Consider the following 17881-nt stretch of genomic DNA (forward strand, 5'->3'; position numbering starts at 1 on the left):
ACAGAGAGCATTGAGGAGGAAGAAGAGTCTTCCCCCTCCCAGACACTAGGTAAGAGCCAGCCTCCTCAGGGAACTGACTCTACCCCTGTTGAAGGAACTGCCCCAGAGGTAGTCAGGCCTAGCCTGGCAGAGCCCCTGATGGCAGTGGACCCTTCCCAGGTGGGACCCAGTCTGGAGCAGGTAACCTGCACCTCTCTACCCTGCCTCAGTCAGCCCAGGGCTGAAGAGGTCAGGGAGGCCAGTGGTGGACCCCAAAAGGCCCCCTGTCCAAAAGAACCCCTTAATCAGCCGATTAGGATCACTGAAGCTGGTAAACCTAGCCAAGTGAGAATAGAACAGACTCCTGAGGGATCCCCCTTAAAAGTAGTTAGGGAACTCCCACAGCTGGACACTGTTGGGCACAGCCAAACCTGGGGCCTAAAAACCCCAGACCTGACCTGTCCCTCCAGTAAGCCAAACAGAGGGACTCAGCCTCCAGCTTTAGGTAGCCAGAGGCTGACCCTGAGAGCTCAGTGCATCTCAGCTAAAGAAAGAAAGGCACACATGATGGATGGTGATTGGAGGAAGTTGAACCCAAAGGTAGAGGAGCCTCACTTCAGTACTCCATCCCAGCATCAGCCTTCTTCTTTCCCAAGACATACCAAAGACAGAGATTCCCTATGGTGGAGACCCTCAGATACCCTTAGGGTGAGGGGTTGCCTAGTGGACCATGACACAGGGGGAAACCAAGCCAGAGCTGGTACTTCCTTATATGGCCACTTAGGTAATAGAGGCTTACCTGGGCAAGGATAGCCTTATCTCCTTTCGTTTGGGGGGGGGGGGGTTGTGTAGGAAGGTACATCCTGACTATGGTTGCCCCCAATTTTTTTGCCCTGTGTTTTAGCTGGTTTTGGACATAGTCGACCTGGGAACCTGCCAATCAGGACCCCAGGCCTACTGCTCTCTCTTTAAAATGGATTCCATGTACCCTAGGTGCATTTACCAATTGGTACTGGGCCACCTTATCAGACCCCGTAACGCAGGGCATAGGTATACCCAGGGCCGCCAGGGGCTGCAGCATGTATTATGCCACCCCTGGCTGGCCTCCTAAATTTGACACAACTGGCTGCATGACAGCTGGGGCAAAGCCGTGTAACCACCCTTTGCTTTAGGTATAGTAGCCCTATATCTAACCGTACAATGGACGCCCGAGTTCCTATCAGTCACTCCTATGGCAGGCCTTGACAATCCTGAAGGCAGAGTGCGTGGGCTCGTGTGAACTAGGTTCTGGCCCGAGCCGAGCCCGGTTGCAGCTTGCGGAACAAAGACCCAATGGCTGTTCCATGATAACGCGTACCACATCGGTAACTTCGGTGTCGCGTTATCAAGACATGTCGAGTAAGGTGTCATACGAATCGGGATGCTGCCCCCTCACCAGTTCTGGCGGCGAGGTTAGCATTCCGCCCTTCTAGAGGGATACGACATGTACGTAACTGTGAACCCCGGTTAAAGTTAACTAAAGCCTCAGCTCCACAAAATGGATGCTGCCACCACAGACACGAGTCTGACCTCCTGCTGCTGGGAGTCCTTCCAGCGAGGAGCGCTTGGACAAAGGGTTTCCTGTCAAGGGCGGTGTTCGCACCGTCCCAGACAGGGTTTGTGTATTCTGGGTAGGTAGGGCTTTTGCGAGAAGGTGACTGCGGAGTGGCACCCCGGTGCTCACTACGCATCTGCCGGTCAGAACCAGTTCCAGGGGCGCCAGCCCTGGCCTGGGGAAAGTCCGGCAGGGGAGAGGGGTGTAACTACCCCCCTTCCTGGTCCCACCCTTAGGGCTGGACCTAGTCATGTACCCACCCCTTTCTTTAGGATAAAGGCCGGAGCGGGGACCCTTCCAAATTAGATCATCTTTGAATCAAGAACTACTTTCTACGAAAGGACATTCGAGACTCTTCTCAAGATTTCTCCCTTGTGACTAAGGAGTAGTCACCCTGCATCAGCGGGCACCATCTAAGAACTCTGCGGTTTGCTGCAAGTCCTTCCTCAAGGAATCCGACGGCCCAGCTCGACGAGAACCGGCTTCCCTGGCACCTCTGACCTCTACCCACGTCATCAGCTCAGCTGTGGTCGGTGGGTGCGACGAGACCTCGAGGGACCGGCCATCATCAAAACCTGCACGCTCTTAACCAGCACGACCATCGAAGTAATTCCCTGGTGAGTGCTCTGGGGTCCGAGAAGCCCCGACCCTGAGCCGCTCCAGCACCGAAGTGCAGTCTCCCAGCATCTCCACGATCTGCGTGGGGCCCTTCTGCTCGCTGCTCAACACGTTGTCCGGTCACTAGCCGCTGGCTTGTGCCCTCCTGTGACGACATCCGACAACCAACGCTGCTGGTCTGGTTGCTCCAGACTGGCCCTTGCTTCTATCTTTGAGAGAAGCACCCCGGACCCTCCTGGTCCCCTCAAGACGCCATTTTAGGCCCACCACGTGGCCCTGAAATCTGCCAAGGCTTGTTGCCCCAATCCTGGGCCCAGCGACGCCGACCGCATCATCCTTCGTGGGACAGCTCGCACCTCCATCCGGGTGCCGACAACGCCTCCTGGTCCGTGAGACTGCAGAGCCTAGCGTCGCCCACTCACCTAGTCGAGGTGACGGCCAACCGGTGCCCTCCTGGTACCCTCTGACTACTGGCTAGTAGTACGAACTTGGTCCCCTCTGCTTTCAGGTATCAACGATCTCTGATCCAGGCTTGGATCTCTACGAACTATTCATCACTGGTCGCCGGCCAGCAACTCCTTTTCGTCCGGCTCCTGGCTCGTCAGCGAAGACCCCCGACGCCTGTAAGACTTGTGCAGCCGCAGCCCTCGTGGCTAGGTAACTCGGCATTTCGGTGCCTGCATAGCCTCTTTACTCTAGGGTCCTGAGTCCCTCGCTTCCGACTTGCCTTATCGGGTCCGCCCGAGACTTCTAAACTTTCCGTGTCCTCGGACTCTTGTTTTAATTGTGCACTTGAAGTATTTTCCTAAGAGATTTGGTTTGTGCTTAGTACCCTGTCCTCATAAAGAGTACAGGGCTGTTGTGAATCTTAATAAATATCCTGTTTATTTTCATAACACTTGTGTGGTGTCCTTTCACTTGGTGTTCAAGGGGTACATGTGTGGTAAACAGCTGGCTTAACACACCCTCTCGAGTCTTTAGCCTTAGACTGCTCGTATCCACGCTACTAGGATAGCTGGTCTATAGGTTGACTTACAACCAAACATCATAAGGGTCGTTTGGAACGATACATAGCGGTCGCTAGAATAGCGAACGCTGCATATCGGGCCAACTTCTCACATTGGTGGCAGCGGTGGGATTTGAGCTTGCTGTTGTTTTACCACACGTATCCTAAGAATATCTTGTTGAAAGATCACATAAGTACTGTTAGTACATATAACTAAGCTTAGAATACTCTGAGTTCTACTGAACCAGCTGTTGCAGCTCCTCAAGGCCTAGCACACCTTGGCTGCAACTCTTAGCAAGGGATCAGTAGGTAAACACATAGTGTAGGTAGGTGCATCACTTACACCACACTAGAAACAGTATGTCGGACAAAGGAGGAAACTCTGAGTCTCCCCTTGTGTCAGCTGACCCTCCACAGGTCATCCCTTCAAGATATACTGTGCTGAGCTTCAAGGAGTTAAGACAAGTGTGTCACTCCAGGAAGATCAAGCAGGGGTCTAACCCCACAACTTCCTTTCTGATTGGTCTCTTGGAGACTTATGATGCCAGAAAAGCTGAGACCCTTGTTAGCTCTTCTAATCCAGAAGGAGACATGCCTCCCCTTGAGGGAACCAGAGACGATCCTGACCTCATCCACCTCTCAACTGAGACTGAAGATGTAGAGGATGATGAGAATGAGGATCCCTCTGGGGATGAGGCAGATAAGGGACAGGTAGAAGTCGGTAGACTAAGCAGGGCCAACTTAAGCAAACATGACAGTGGTACTGGGGGACCCCTGGGGCCACTATCAGGTCAGCTTAACATTGGGAATGGACGAGCCAGATCTCTGTCAAGAGACTCTGGCAGATCCCTTCAAACCAATGGCTCTCACAACTCTTCTCAAAGAGGGATGACGTCCCCTCAGCGGAGAGTGTACGAAGCTAAAGAAAGGGCAGCTAATCTGAGGATTGAAAGGGAAGAACTTGCCCTGGCCAAAGAAAGGCTTGCCTTTGCTAGAGAGCAACAGTTAAGTGGGGTAGTCCCCACTGGTGGCAGCATTGTACCTAGCAATAGGGAAAGGAGTTTTGATACAAAACACCTTGGTAAGATAGTGCCCCCCTTTAAACAAGGGGACGACATCCACAAATGGATTACTGCTTTGGAGAGGGCCTGCACTGTGCAAGGTGTTCCCCATAGTCAGTGGGCAGCTATCTTGTGGCTCTCCTTTGAAGGTAAAGGTAGAGACAAGCTCCTCACCACAAGGGTAGAGGAGGCTAACAATTACCAAGTCTTGAAGAATACACTCGTTGAAGGGTTTGGCCTAACCACTGAACAGTACAGGGTGCTGTTCAGGGATACCCAGAAAACGCAGTCTCAAGATTGGTCTGACTTTGTCGATTGTGCCACTAAGGCTTTTGAGGGCTGGCTACTGGGTAGTAAGGTTACTGATTTTAAAGGATTGTATAATCTAATTATGAGGGAGCAAATCTTAAATAATTGTCAGAACCAGTTATTACATCAGCACCTGGTAGACTCTGATCTGACCTCTCCACAGGAACTGGGTAAGAGGGCAAACAAATGGGTCAGAACCAGGGTTAGGCCTAAAAACCAGGGTGGTGACCAGAAAAAGGAATCAACCAAGCCTCAAGAGAAGGGTGGGGATAAATCCACAGAGAAGACTTCCCAAGGGCCCCAAAACTCCAACAAGGGTGGTGGGTCCCAGAACACTCCTTCAGAACAGAAGAAACCTTATTGCCATACCTGTAAACAGGTGGGCCATTACAAAAGTGATGCCAAGTGCCCTAAAAATAGCAATAAGGAAAACATCCCCCCAAGTAACACTCCCAGACCTCCTGTTACCACTAGTGGTAATCCCCCAGGTGGTGGGAGTGCCCCCAAGAATGTGGTGGGCATTACTTTGGGCAATCAGGAGGACTTTGGCCTAGCCAGGTTCCCTGACCACACTCTTGTCTGTGAGACTGGCATGGGGTTTGCCAACTTCACTACTGGACCCCACATTTTGGGAAAGTATAGACAAGAAGTTTTAGTAAATGGTCAGAAAGTTGAGGCATTCAGAGACACAGGGGCCAGCCTCACCATGGTGAGTGACCATCTGGTCCCCTCTGCTCAACTGACCCCTGGTTTTACTTATCAGGTGACAGACATTCATGGAGTGAAGAGAAGGCATCCCATGGCAGTAGTCAAGCTCAGTTGGGGTAATGTCACAGGGCCCATGAGAGTGGCAGTGACAGATAACCTACCTGTAGATTGCTTACTGGGGAATGACCTGGAACTCTCAGCATGGGCTGAGGTGGAGCAAGAAACTCACTCCCGAATGATAGGCCTATCCAGACAGGTTAGTGGGGCAGTAATAGCTACAGCCCCAGTCCAAGCACCATTCCTCCCTGAAAAGGTTGGAAGGGCAGTGGTAGCCACTGCCCAGGCTCAGACAGACTTTCCAGAACAGGATAGGAGGGCTGTGACAGTCACAGCCCAAACACAGACTGAGTGCCCTCCTGAAAAGGTTGGCAAGGTTGAAATGGTCTCAGCCTCTACTCAGACAGATAGTGAGGTTGTGAAGCCTGAAACAATGGATCACTCCACTCAAACAGAGAGCATTGAGGAGGAAGAAGAGTCTTCCCCCTCCCAGACACTAGGTAAGAGCCAGCCTCCTCAGGGAACTGACTCTACCCCTGTTGAAGGAACTGCCCCAGAGGTAGTCAGGCCTAGCCTGGCAGAGCCCCTGATGGCAGTGGACCCTTCCCAGGTGGGACCCAGTCTGGAGCAGGTAACCTGCACCTCTCTACCCTGCCTCAGTCAGCCCAGGGCTGAAGAGGTCAGGGAGGCCAGTGGTGGACCCCAAAAGGCCCCCTGTCCAAAAGAACCCCTTAATCAGCCGATTAGGATCACTGAAGCTGGTAAACCTAGCCAAGTGAGAATAGAACAGACTCCTGAGGGATCCCCCTTAAAAGTAGTTAGGGAACTCCCACAGCTGGACACTGTTGGGCACAGCCAAACCTGGGGCCTAAAAACCCCAGACCTGACCTGTCCCTCCAGTAAGCCAAACAGAGGGACTCAGCCTCCAGCTTTAGGTAGCCAGAGGCTGACCCTGAGAGCTCAGTGCATCTCAGCTAAAGAAAGAAAGGCACACATGATGGATGGTGATTGGAGGAAGTTGAGCCCAAAGGTAGAGGAGCCTCACTTCAGTACTCCATCCCAGCATCAGCCTTCTTCTTTCCCAAGACATACCAAAGACAGAGATTCCCTATGGTGGAGACCCTCAGATACCCTTAGGGTGAGGGGTTGCCTAGTGGACCATGACACAGGGGGAAACCAAGCCAGAGCTGGTACTTCCTTATATGGCCACTTAGGTAATAGAGGCTTACCTGGGCAAGGATAGCCTTATCTCCTTTCGTTTGGGGGGGGGGTTGTGTAGGAAGGTACATCCTGACTATGGTTGCCCCCAATTTTTTTGCCCTGTGTTTTAGTTGGTTTTGGACATAGTCGACCTGGGAACCTGCCAATCAGGACCCCAGGCCTACTGCTCTCTCTTTAAAATGGATTCCATGTACCCTAGGTGCATTTACCAATTGGTACTGGGCCACCTTATCAGACCCCGTAACGCAGGGCATAGGTATACCCAGGGCCGCCAGGGGCTGCAGCATGTATTATGCCACCCCTGGCTGGCCTCCTAAATTTGACACAACTGGCTGCATGACAGCTGGGGCAAAGCCGTGTAACCACCCTTTGCTTTAGGTATAGTAGCCCTATATCTAACCGTACAATGGACGCCCGAGTTCCTATCAGTCACTCCTATGGCAGGCCTTGACAATCCTGAAGGCAGAGTGCGTGGGCTCGTGTGAACTAGGTTCTGGCCCGAGCCGAGCCCGGTTGCAGCTTGCGGAACAAAGACCCAATGGCTGTTCCATGATAACGCGTACCACATCGGTAACTTCGGTGTCGCGTTATCAAGACATGTCGAGTAAGGTGTCATACGAATCGGGATGCTGCCCCCTCACCAGTTCTGGCGGCGAGGTTAGCATTCCGCCCTTCTAGAGGGATACGACATGTACGTAACTGTGAACCCCGGTTAAAGTTAACTAAAGCCTCAGCTCCACAAAATGGATGCTGCCACCACAGACACGAGTCTGACCTCCTGCTGCTGGGAGTCCTTCCAGCGAGGAGCGCTTGGACAAAGGGTTTCCTGTCAAGGGCGGTGTTCGCACCGTCCCAGACAGGGTTTGTGTATTCTGGGTAGGTAGGGCTTTTGCGAGAAGGTGACTGCGGAGTGGCACCCCGGTGCTCACTACGCATCTGCCGGTCAGAACCAGTTCCAGGGGCGCCAGCCCTGGCCTGGGGAAAGTCCGGCAGGGGAGAGGGGTGTAACTACCCCCCTTCCTGGTCCCACCCTCAGGGCTGGACCTAGTCATGTACCCACCCCTTTCTTTAGGATAAAGGCCGGAGCGGGGACCCTTCCAAATTAGATCATCTTTGAATCAAGAACTACTTTCTACGAAAGGACATTCGAGACTCTTCTCAAGATTTCTCCCTTGTGACTAAGGAGTAGTCACCCTGCATCAGCGGGCACCATCTAAGAACTCTGCGGTTTGCTGCAAGTCCTTCCTCAAGGAATCCGACGGCCCAGCTCGACGAGAACCGGCTTCCCTGGCACCTCTGACCTCTACCCACGTCATCAGCTCAGCTGTGGTCGGTGGGTGCGACGAGACCTCGAGGGACCGGCCATCATCAAAACCTGCACGCTCTTAACCAGCACGACCATCAAAGTAATTCCCTGGTGAGTGCTCTGGGGTCCGAGAAGCCCCGACCCTGAGCCGCTCCAGCACCGAAGTGCAGTCTCCCAGCATCTCCACGATCTGCGTGGGGCCCTTCTGCTCGCTGCTCAACACGTTGTCCGGTCACTAGCCGCTGGCTTGTGCCCTCCTGTGACGACATCCGACAACCAACGCTGCTGGTCTGGTTGCTCCAGACTGGCCCTTGCTTCTATCTTTGAGAGAAGCACCCCGGACCCTCCTGGTCCCCTCAAGACGCCATTTTAGGCCCACCACGTGGCCCTGAAATCTGCCAAGGCTTGTTGCCCCAATCCTGGGCCCAGCGACGCCGACCGCATCATCCTTCGTGGGACAGCTCGCACCTCCATCCGGGTCGCCGACAACGCCTCCTGGTCCGTGAAACTGCAGAGCCTAGCGTCGCCCACTCACCTAGTCGAGGTGACGGCCAACCGGTGCCCTCCTGGTACCCTCTGACTACTGGCTAGTAGTACGAACTTGGTCCCCTCTGCTTTCAGGTATCAACTATCTCTGATCCAGGCTTGGATCTCTACGAACTATTCATCACTGGTCGCCAGCCAGCAACTCCTTTTCGTCCGGCTCGTCAGCGAAGACCCCCGACGCCTGTAAGACTTGTGCAGCCGCAGCCCTCGTGGCTAGGTAACTCGGCATTTCGGTGCCTGCATAGCCTCTTTACTCTAGGGTCCTGAGTCCCTCGCTTCCGACTTGCCTTATCGGGTCCGCCCGAGACTTCTAAACTTTCCGTGTCCTCGGACACTTGTTTTAATTGTGCACTTGAAGTATTTTCCTAAGAGATTTGGTTTGTGCTTAGTACCCTGTCCTCATAAAGAGTACAGGGCTGTTGTGAATCTTAATAAATATCCTGTTTATTTTCATAACACTTGTGTGGTGTCCTTTCACTTGGTGTTCAAGGGGTACATGTGTGGTAAACAGCTGGCTTAACACGCCCTCTCGAGTCTTTAGCCTTAGACTGCTCGTATCCACGCTACTAGGATAGCTGGTCTATAGGTTGACTTACAACCAAACATCATAAGGGTCGTTTGGAACGATACATAGCGGTCACTAGAATAGCGAACGCTGCATATCTGGCCAACTTCACACAGTCTGCTCCTACATTATTCAGTTATTGCAAATATGTTGTACTTCTGGGAGCATGCGAAGCACGACGTTAACATCCGGCTACAGTGAGCTCTAAATATACTTTAATAATTAAATGTGAAAAAGCCCTCATTTTGCCCTCTGCCACGGTCACCAGCATAGACTACTCATAAAATGTTAAACAGTCCTTGTTTCTCCTGATATTTCTGCTACGGGGACACTAAATTTCTTGTTCTGGTAGCAACAATATGTTACCCTGTAACTATCATCTCCAATGAGAACAACAAACCTTCAGATTCAAGGACTCAAACATATATTCTCAATCTCAAACTTTTCTAAATCAGAAGCTTCCCCATAATATATTTGCAATGGGTATAGCTGCTCAACTTAGTGATGTAACCACATTCACACAATCCTCATTAGCAACACCACAGTCTTCCAAAAGCTTGATCCAGATACAAACGCCAGCACAGCTACCTTTGAGTTCACAGCTCCCTTTGACGAGAAGGTCATACCACTAGAATGAATTCCCTTGCTTGTATAGATAACCCATTTTCAGCATTATGTACTTCATCAGGAAATGGTAAATTAATCAGTTCAAGTTAATGATTTCATATGAACATGACTAAATAAATGACTGGAATGGGTTACATACGCTGTGTAAAGTCTCTATTCTACCTGTGCTTTGGATCCTGGATCCTTGTCCAAGATATAAAACCAAATTTGAACAAAACTAAGCCTACGGTAACTTAAGAAGTTCATATATCTTGCTTACTCCAGCCCTATTAGTGAATGTTAATCAAACACCACCTTCTGAGTCCCAAGTAATGGGTCTTTATATCAGATTTGAGGTTAACTCTACTATTCCTTCAAAGACTAACATCATCAGCAGCTTTCTTGCCTTTGCTGTAAACAACCGACAAAGTGCAGAGTACCACAATCCAAAACATTGCAATGGATAAAAGCTATAGGACTCTGGTTGTGGAACATTTTTATAACATAGCACCCCTCTTAACTTAGCACTAAGCATCTTAAAGAGTCATAGTTTCCCTGAGAGTGGTGTTAAATGTTATGTATGTTTTTCAAGACAGCTAAGTACAATGTACAGAGCATGATGCTATTGATAGCCTCAGGGTGGAAAAAACATGTCCAATTATCAGAGGGCTTTAGGATTTATCGGGTCACTTTTGCAGAACGGTGTACTTCCAAAATCATAGTTTCGAACAGGACTATAAGCAAATCAGGAGGGCTAATGGAAGTGAGGGAAAGGTGTAAGATATAGTCAACTTACTTAAACATAAGTGCTGAATATCAATGTGCAGCCTTTCAAACAAAGAATTATGTTTTCTGTGCTTTCCATCAACCTATAAAACAAAAATAGTACAGAAAGGACGATTTAGTGTCTTTTGACTACAGCAAATGAATCGAAAAAGCTAGAAATTAAAGTAATGGTGAGAAAGTGAGAATAAGCTATGCAGTTTCTTTGTGAGCTACGTATTGTAATAGCTAAAATTCAACAATGAGGTATATGCCTTCAAAACGACTCAAAAAGTTAACAGATGCTCAGCTCTTGACATCTGATCTGTCCTTTAGGTGTCAAATTTGAAACAGGGAGAAGGAACTTAGCAAACCATATCACACTATGAGCCTTGGTAATTTTGATGCAAGTAAAAAGGTATTTCTTTTATGGGACTCAACTGAACTCATGGTACAGTGTACTTAACTTCCATCGGACCTAAAAGGTATCACAGTTGGCCATTAGGAAACCATACATTAGTAAAGGAACAACAAACCTAGGCATCAACAGTTTAGGCAGATATCAATAATAATAAGGTGATGCAACATCAGACAAAAATTCTAGTGCGTCGTTGTGGTCTGTCTGTCACGTGGTGAAGGTGTAAAAACCAAAATAGCAAACATAAAACTAATGGCTGCCAGTTTCTAATATCAAATAAGGCTAGCACCAAAGGTATCCTTGAAAAATGGTGTCCAATGTGGGCAAGTCTGGGGCCAATAAGTATGCATTTTTAAGCAGTATTAAAGTAAAAAGGTGAATGTTTAGATCTTTTAAAAGTCGCTTGGAAGCATCTCAAACAAGCATACTGGAATGTAGATTGGCGTGGAAATCAGAAATGTATTGTCCAGCTTCACAAGTTATGAGTCACATCAGTAAGTGAAGGACAAACCAACAACAATTATAAGGCAACAGGGGCAAAATTCAGTTGGAGAAAAGTAGACCTGCAGTACAACGGTCATTGTCAGCAATAAAAACCTTTTTAGGATTGTTCAAGAACCATAGACTCCCGCTTATAACCATACACTGCAACAAGGTAACAGAGGGTATGCTTGGATTGATGTCAGCCATTGGCAATCACTCGGGCTATCATCCCAGTCCATTGTGTTTCGCCACCATGCCACTTCAGTTTGGACCAAGCAATTTGCAAATCGATCTTGATGCGGCTCCTATAGGAACTGTCCAACCTGAACTGCCAGTCCAGGTCCTCTCTGAACTGGAATACAAGCAACCCAAGACTGGTTACTTTACTACAACCAGAGAATTGCGAAATACACACATAGAATAAAAAAGAACACTAAAACTAAAACCCATAGGCCCCACCCTAAACCACCCGTGACGTGGCACAGCAGGTTTAAGGAGTTGGTTTCTGGTTGAGGGGGGGGGGGGGATTTTACTCAAGCAGCAACCCCATCCCGCGTCAGGGTGAAGTCACAAGCAAACCCCAAATTAGCCTGTATTTAACCCTCTGGTAGCTTGGCACAGAGAAATTGGGCTTAACTTAAAGGCAATATGTAAAGTATTTATGCACACTTCAAACTGTAATAAAGTGTAAATACAACACAAGAAAAATAGCAAACCAATTTAGAACAAGCATTTGCAATGCAATAGGTCTCGCATTATTAAAGTTAGAGCTATTGGCATTGTAAATGGCAATGTCTTTTATTTATGTTTTTGCTTTTAAAACATAAATAAAAGGCATTGTCATTTACAATGCTAATAGCTTAAACTTTCGCAAAAGTGAGACCTATTGCATTGCAACAGAATATAACATTAGGTGTAGTAAAGAGCACAGAAGATTTCAAGGGGTAGAGGGAAGTGAGTGAGACGGACAGGCGAGAACACGACTGGAGGGAGGGGAAGGTTTGCAGTCACAAATTAAACTCCAAAGAGATACTAAATGAGAGCAGGAATAATGACACGAGAAATATCAAAATAACTGAAGAAAGAGCTCATAGGGAGATACAGGAGAGAGGAGAATTTCTAGCGTGAGAGAGAAAGAAAGGAAAAGAGAAGGGAAAAGAGAACATGGGTAGAATAAGACACAAAGGAGAGGAAAACAAGTAGGGAGTGAGAGAGAGGAAGAACTAGACAGAGGAAAATTGAGAATGAGGGGTGTTTACAGCCAGAAAGAAAGGGTATAGAGATGGAGAAAGGAAGACAGAGGTGGAAACAAAGAAAGGAAAGATGGTGTTATAGATGTATAGACAGAAATACAAAGAGCTAGAGAATAGGACAAATAGTTGCACTTGGTGATATGGGAGGTGAAATGAGGGACAAGAGAAAGGAGTGACAGAATGGAAATGAATTATATATGTTCCTGTCAGGGAAGGTTAGCGCTGGGAGCGCTTTAATTTCACTTTTAGCCTTGGGAGCGCTTTAGTGCTTGCAGCCCTGGAAGAGCGCTTCATTTTCTGCCCGTAGCGCTGTAAATCGTATTTAGCGCTAAGAGCGCTTTATTGTTGGGAGCCGGTGCCCACCCGGCGTGGATTTGCCCCACTAAATTGTTATTTAGTCTGCGAGTGCCCACCTCGCTTATGTGCCGTTTTATTTCTACTTCGGCTGCCCACGCCGATATTTGGATTGCCTTGCCGCCTGCCTGTCTGAAAACGGGCCGCCGCGCTGGCCGCGGGACCCGGAAGCTCTTGGCCGGCCGGCCAATCCGCTCGCGGCAGACCGGAAGTCCCGCCTCCTGAGGTCCGGGAGAAGAAGGCCTGCCAGCGCATGGAGCGCCCTGCCGGTCCTGGGTAGCCCGGGTCCCCAGGAGGGGCCCGGGGAGGAGGAGGAGTGTGGCGCCTGTTGCGGGGCTCCTCTGACCTGAGGGAGCCCCGATCCAGAAGAGGAGAAGCGCCGTGAGGAGCAGAGCGCGAGAGGAGCCCAGTCGGAAGAGAGCAGCCGGTGAGTGGGGCCCAGGGCTGATGTGAAGTTAGAGTCCCCCGTAGGGTACTCCGTGCCTGCCTGTGTGTATGCCTGGGGGGAGGGGGGGAGAGTGTGTGCGCGTGTGTGCGCGAGGGAATGTGTGTGCGCATGCGTGACTGTGTGTGATTGAGAGAATGCGAGGCAGGCAGGGGATGTGCACGGCGACGTGCTCGCCCTCGAGGAGGAATCTGAGACAGCGAAGCGCGTGGGCGATCGCTGTCTCACATTCCCCCAAACACGCCAGCAAAAGATGTCTTCGCAGACAAAGCATGCTTCGCATTCTTTTTAGGTCTGTTCGACCTAAAAAGGGGTATATGTTAATAAATAAATAAAGTTAAAAAAATGACAAGACTCTAAATCAGCAGAATTGGAGACATTCAATCTTAAAGATTTAAGTGGAAATTGCACCAAAAACGAAATATTTCATATTACTCAAGCAGCAACCCCATCCCGCGTCAGGGTGAAGTCACAAGCAAACCCCAAATTAGCCTGTATTTAACCCTCTGGTAGCTTGGCACAGAGAAATTGGGCTTAACTTAAAGGCAATATGTGAAGTATTTATGCACACTTCAAACTGTAATAAAGTGTAAATACAACACAAGAAAAATAGCAAACCAATTTAGAACAAGCATTTTCAATGCAATAGGTCTCGCATTATTAAAGTTAGAGCTATTGGCATTGTAAATGGCAATGTCTTTTATTTATGTTTTTGCTTTTAAAACATAAATAAAAGGCATTGTCATTTACAATGCTAATAGCTTAAACTTTCGCAAAAGTGAGACCTATTGCATTGCAACAGAATATAACATTAGGTGTAGTAAAGAGCACAGAAGATTTCAAGGGGTAGAGGGAAGTGAGTGAGACGGACAGGCGAGAACACGACTGGAGGGAGGGGAAGGTTTGCAGTCACAAATTAAACTCCAAAGAGATACTAAATGAGAGCAGGAATAATGACACGAGAAATATCAAAATAACTGAAGAAAGAGCTCATAGGGAGATACAGGAGAGAGGAGAATTTCTAGCGTGAGAGAGAAAGAAAGGAAAAGAGAAGGGAAAAGAGAACATGGGTAGAATAAGACACAAAGGAGAGGAAAACAAGTAGGGAGTGAGAGAGAGGAAGAACTAGACAGAGGAAAATTGAGAATGAGGGGTGTTTACAGCCAGAAAGAAAGGGTATAGAGATGGAGAAAGGAAGACAGAGGTGGAAACAAAGAAAGGAAAGATGGTGTTATAGATGTATAGACAGAAATACAAAGAGCTAGAGAATAGGACAAATAGTTGTACTTGGTGATATGGGAGGTGAAATGAGGGACTAGAGAAAGGAGTGACAGAATGGAAATGAATTATATATGTTCCTGTTAGGGAAGGTTAGCGCTGGGAGCGCTTTAATTTCACTTTTAGCCTTGGGAGCGCTTTAGTGCTTGCAGCCCTGGAAGAGCGCTTCATTTTCTGCCCGTAGCGCTGTAAATCGTATTTAGCGCTAAGAGCGCTTTATTGTTGGGAGCCGGTGCCCACCCGGCGTGGATTTGCCCCACTAAATTGTTATTTAGTCTGCGAGTGCCCACCTCGCTTATGTGCCGTTTTATTTCTACTTCGGCTGCCCACGCCGATATTTGGATTGCCTTGCCGCCTGCCTGTCTGAAAACGGGCCGCCGCGCTGGCCGCGGGACCCGGAAGCTCTTGGCCGGCCGGCCAATCCGCTCGCGGCAGACCGGAAGTCCCGCCTCCTGAGGTCCGGGAGAAGAAGGCCTGCCGGCGCATGGAGCGCCCTGCCGGTCCTGGGTAGCCCGGGTCCCCAGGAGGGGGCCCGGGGAGGAGGAGGAGTGTGGCGCCTGTTGCGGGGCTCCTCTGACCTGAGGGAGCCCCGATCCAGAAGAGGAGAAGCGCCGTGAGGAGCAGAGCGCGAGAGGAGCCCAGCCGGAAGAGAGCAGCCGGTGAGTGGGGCCCAGGGCTGATGTGAAGTTAGAGTCCCCCGTAGGGTACTCCGTGCCTGCCTGTGTGTATGCCTGGGGGGAGGGGGGGAGGGGGAGAGAGTGTGTGCGCGTGTGTGCGCGAGGGAATGTGTGCGCGCGTGCGTGACTGTGTGTGATTGAGAGAGAATGCGAGGCAGGCAGGGGATGTGCACGGCGACGTGCTCGCCCTCGAGGAGGAATCTGAGACAGCGAAGCGCGTGGGCGATTGCTGTCTCACATTCCCCCAAACACGCCAGCAAAAGATGTCTTCGCAGACAAAGCATGCTTCGCATGCTTTTTAGGTCTGTTCGACCTAAAAAGGGGTATATGTTAATAAATAAATAAAGTAAAAAAATGACAAGAATCTAAATCAGCAGAATTGGAGACATTCAATCTTAAAGATTGAAGTGGAAATTGCACCAAAAACGAAAAGCGGCAACTATGGTTATATCGTGTGATAGACATGGACAAAGTGACTAGTTCAAGCTGAAGAAATGGAGCGTGAGCCTGCTACAGGGAACTAATTTGGCCCGCTGAACAGTATCTTAAATCCGGGTTGTGATGAGATGCAGAGTCCGATGCCAAGGATGCATTGCACAGCAGAGGCGATGCATTGGTTTCAAGGGCAATACATTGAGCAGCAAAGGTGGTACGCCAGATCTGCGGGAGATGAACCTTGCCGCAAAGGAGATGTGCTGGTTCTGCTGGATCCATAGATGGGCTGGCAGAACATCTTTAGGCCCACTTCCAAGGGTCCAGGACTGAAATGGCACCACTGAGGGGGAGGGGGGCTCAGGACTCACAAATGGCAGAGTCCAGGTGCTGGGCCCAAGGTTGTTGAAAGCCTATTATGTCCTTATGGCTTCTGATCAGGAGGTGGTGCAACTAGTCCTTAGAGTCACTCAGGGGACCTGGGTTCAGAGATACAGGTACATCCAGGCAAGAGTGAAGCAGGTCTGCACAGAAGGGCAGCAGTACTTCAGAGCAGCAGTCCCTTAGAGTGACAGTCCTTTTAGCAGCACAGTAGTCCTTCTTCCTGACAGAGTCCACAGATCCAGAAGTGTACTGAAGAGGCGAGTTTAAGGGTCCATTTATACCTGGTGCACACTTTGGAAGCTTCTAGAGGTTTTCACCCAGTGAGGTGTTAGGCATCCCCTTCCTCCTTGTCCTGGTCTTAGCTTGTCTAGGGTCCCAACAGATCGGTGTGAAACCCTTTGCGAGAGTGCTCAAAAGAGCTTTGGTGATGTGCAAGTATCGTAGGTAAAAGCTCCCCCCTTAAGTAAGTAAATTCTTTATTGCAGATTAATAAAACTCACCGCAAAATACACCACAAGAATACAATTTAAATTTTAGCATGGTTAAAAGGACAGCAATTTGTGTGTTAAAATTTTCAAGGGGAAGATTTCCATATAGTTAAAAGTCCAGTGCTAAAATTATCATGTAAACAGCTGTAGTCTAAAGTGCGATCTAGTGCAATGAGTTATACTTCCAGAAGAGTCGTTTTTTTTTTAGAAGCAGCCTATTCACTGCCAGTTAAACCTTTGTGGCTCTGCAAAAAAGCTGAATACTGTGCCCATATAGGAGCACCATAACTGAAGGGCCGCAGGATCTAATCGGATCGGCCCTCAGGACAGGACGTAACAGTTTCTATCTGAGGTGAGTAACAGCTGGACAGATGCACAAGAGGTGTGGTATACTTTCTTGTGTGCAGCCACATAAGCAGCACTGGGGGTCGTGGCCAGGGCTGCTTCAAAGTAAGGACATGATCTTTGGATGGAAAAGCACTAATGCGAAATAAAAGGAGTGGGTGTGGAGTTGGGCCTGCGATATGGGTTGCGAGATACAGTTGTGGGCTCCAAGCAGTATATGAGCAGAGGACGGTCCATCCTTGCCTTTTGAGGGCGAGCACTACTTGGTCAGTGGACCAAGATTGGAGTTTTACGGCCATGTTGGCAATTTTTTTAAAGGCAGGTTTGATTTCCAGGTGTTGGCCAAATTTAGGTTGCTTCGCGTTTGCTGAAGGGCTGTTGACCAGGAATTTTCATAGTTGGGCTGCCTCTCCAAATCCAACAAACACAGGGCAGCGAGTGAGTTCATATTTTGCTGATTGCATCCTTCCTGACCGGGGCTTGATGGAACAGATCAATCTCCAGTCTCACCTGGGATTGTGATATAGGTTGTAAGAGCTGAAAAATATGTTTGAACAGGGCGGATGGAAGTTTGTTCAATGTGGTTGCATCCCTCCCCTTTAATAGTTCAGAGCCATAAGAGACTGAGGGGAAATACTTTGCCCTGATAACCTGGAATAGATAATGCTGTGATGTATTTCAGATTTATTTTGCAGCATGTTAAAAGCAAACCATAGTTTACTGGCCAGGGCTCTCCTTTGGATTAGGTGCTCCTTAAACACTGCTGCCCTTGCGACCCAGAGACTGTGTCTTTGAACATCCCCGACAACTCTGCTGCCCAGTGGCCCCATAGCGTTTGCCCATCTAATTGACTCGTTTTGGTTTTGGTGGACCCCCAATCCTTTTCCCTCCTTGCTCCTGTGGCTGCCCCCTCTGCTCTCCTCCTTTACTCATGGACTTCTTTACTTTTTTTTTTCTTTTGTCCTGGCCGCCATTTTGCTGCTGTT

At 49.2% G+C, this 17881-nt stretch overlaps 1 protein-coding gene across 1 annotated transcript in view; it reads right to left on the minus strand.

Moving 5' to 3' along the window:
* The window catches only part of TRMT13 (tRNA methyltransferase 13), a 207594-nt gene that overhangs the window by 45846 nt on the left and 143867 nt on the right, over positions 1-17881 (minus strand). Inside the window, exon 8 of the mRNA XM_086954492.1 lies at positions 10373-10445. Coding sequence (XP_086810618.1) covers positions 10373-10445 — 73 coding nt within the window. The remainder of the gene's footprint in view (positions 1-10372; positions 10446-17881) is intronic.

This window comes from Lissotriton vulgaris, chromosome 1_1 (genome assembly GCF_964263255.1).
Source record: "Lissotriton vulgaris chromosome 1_1, aLisVul1.2, whole genome shotgun sequence".
In the NCBI taxonomy this organism is placed as follows: domain Eukaryota; kingdom Metazoa; phylum Chordata; class Amphibia; order Caudata; family Salamandridae; genus Lissotriton; species Lissotriton vulgaris.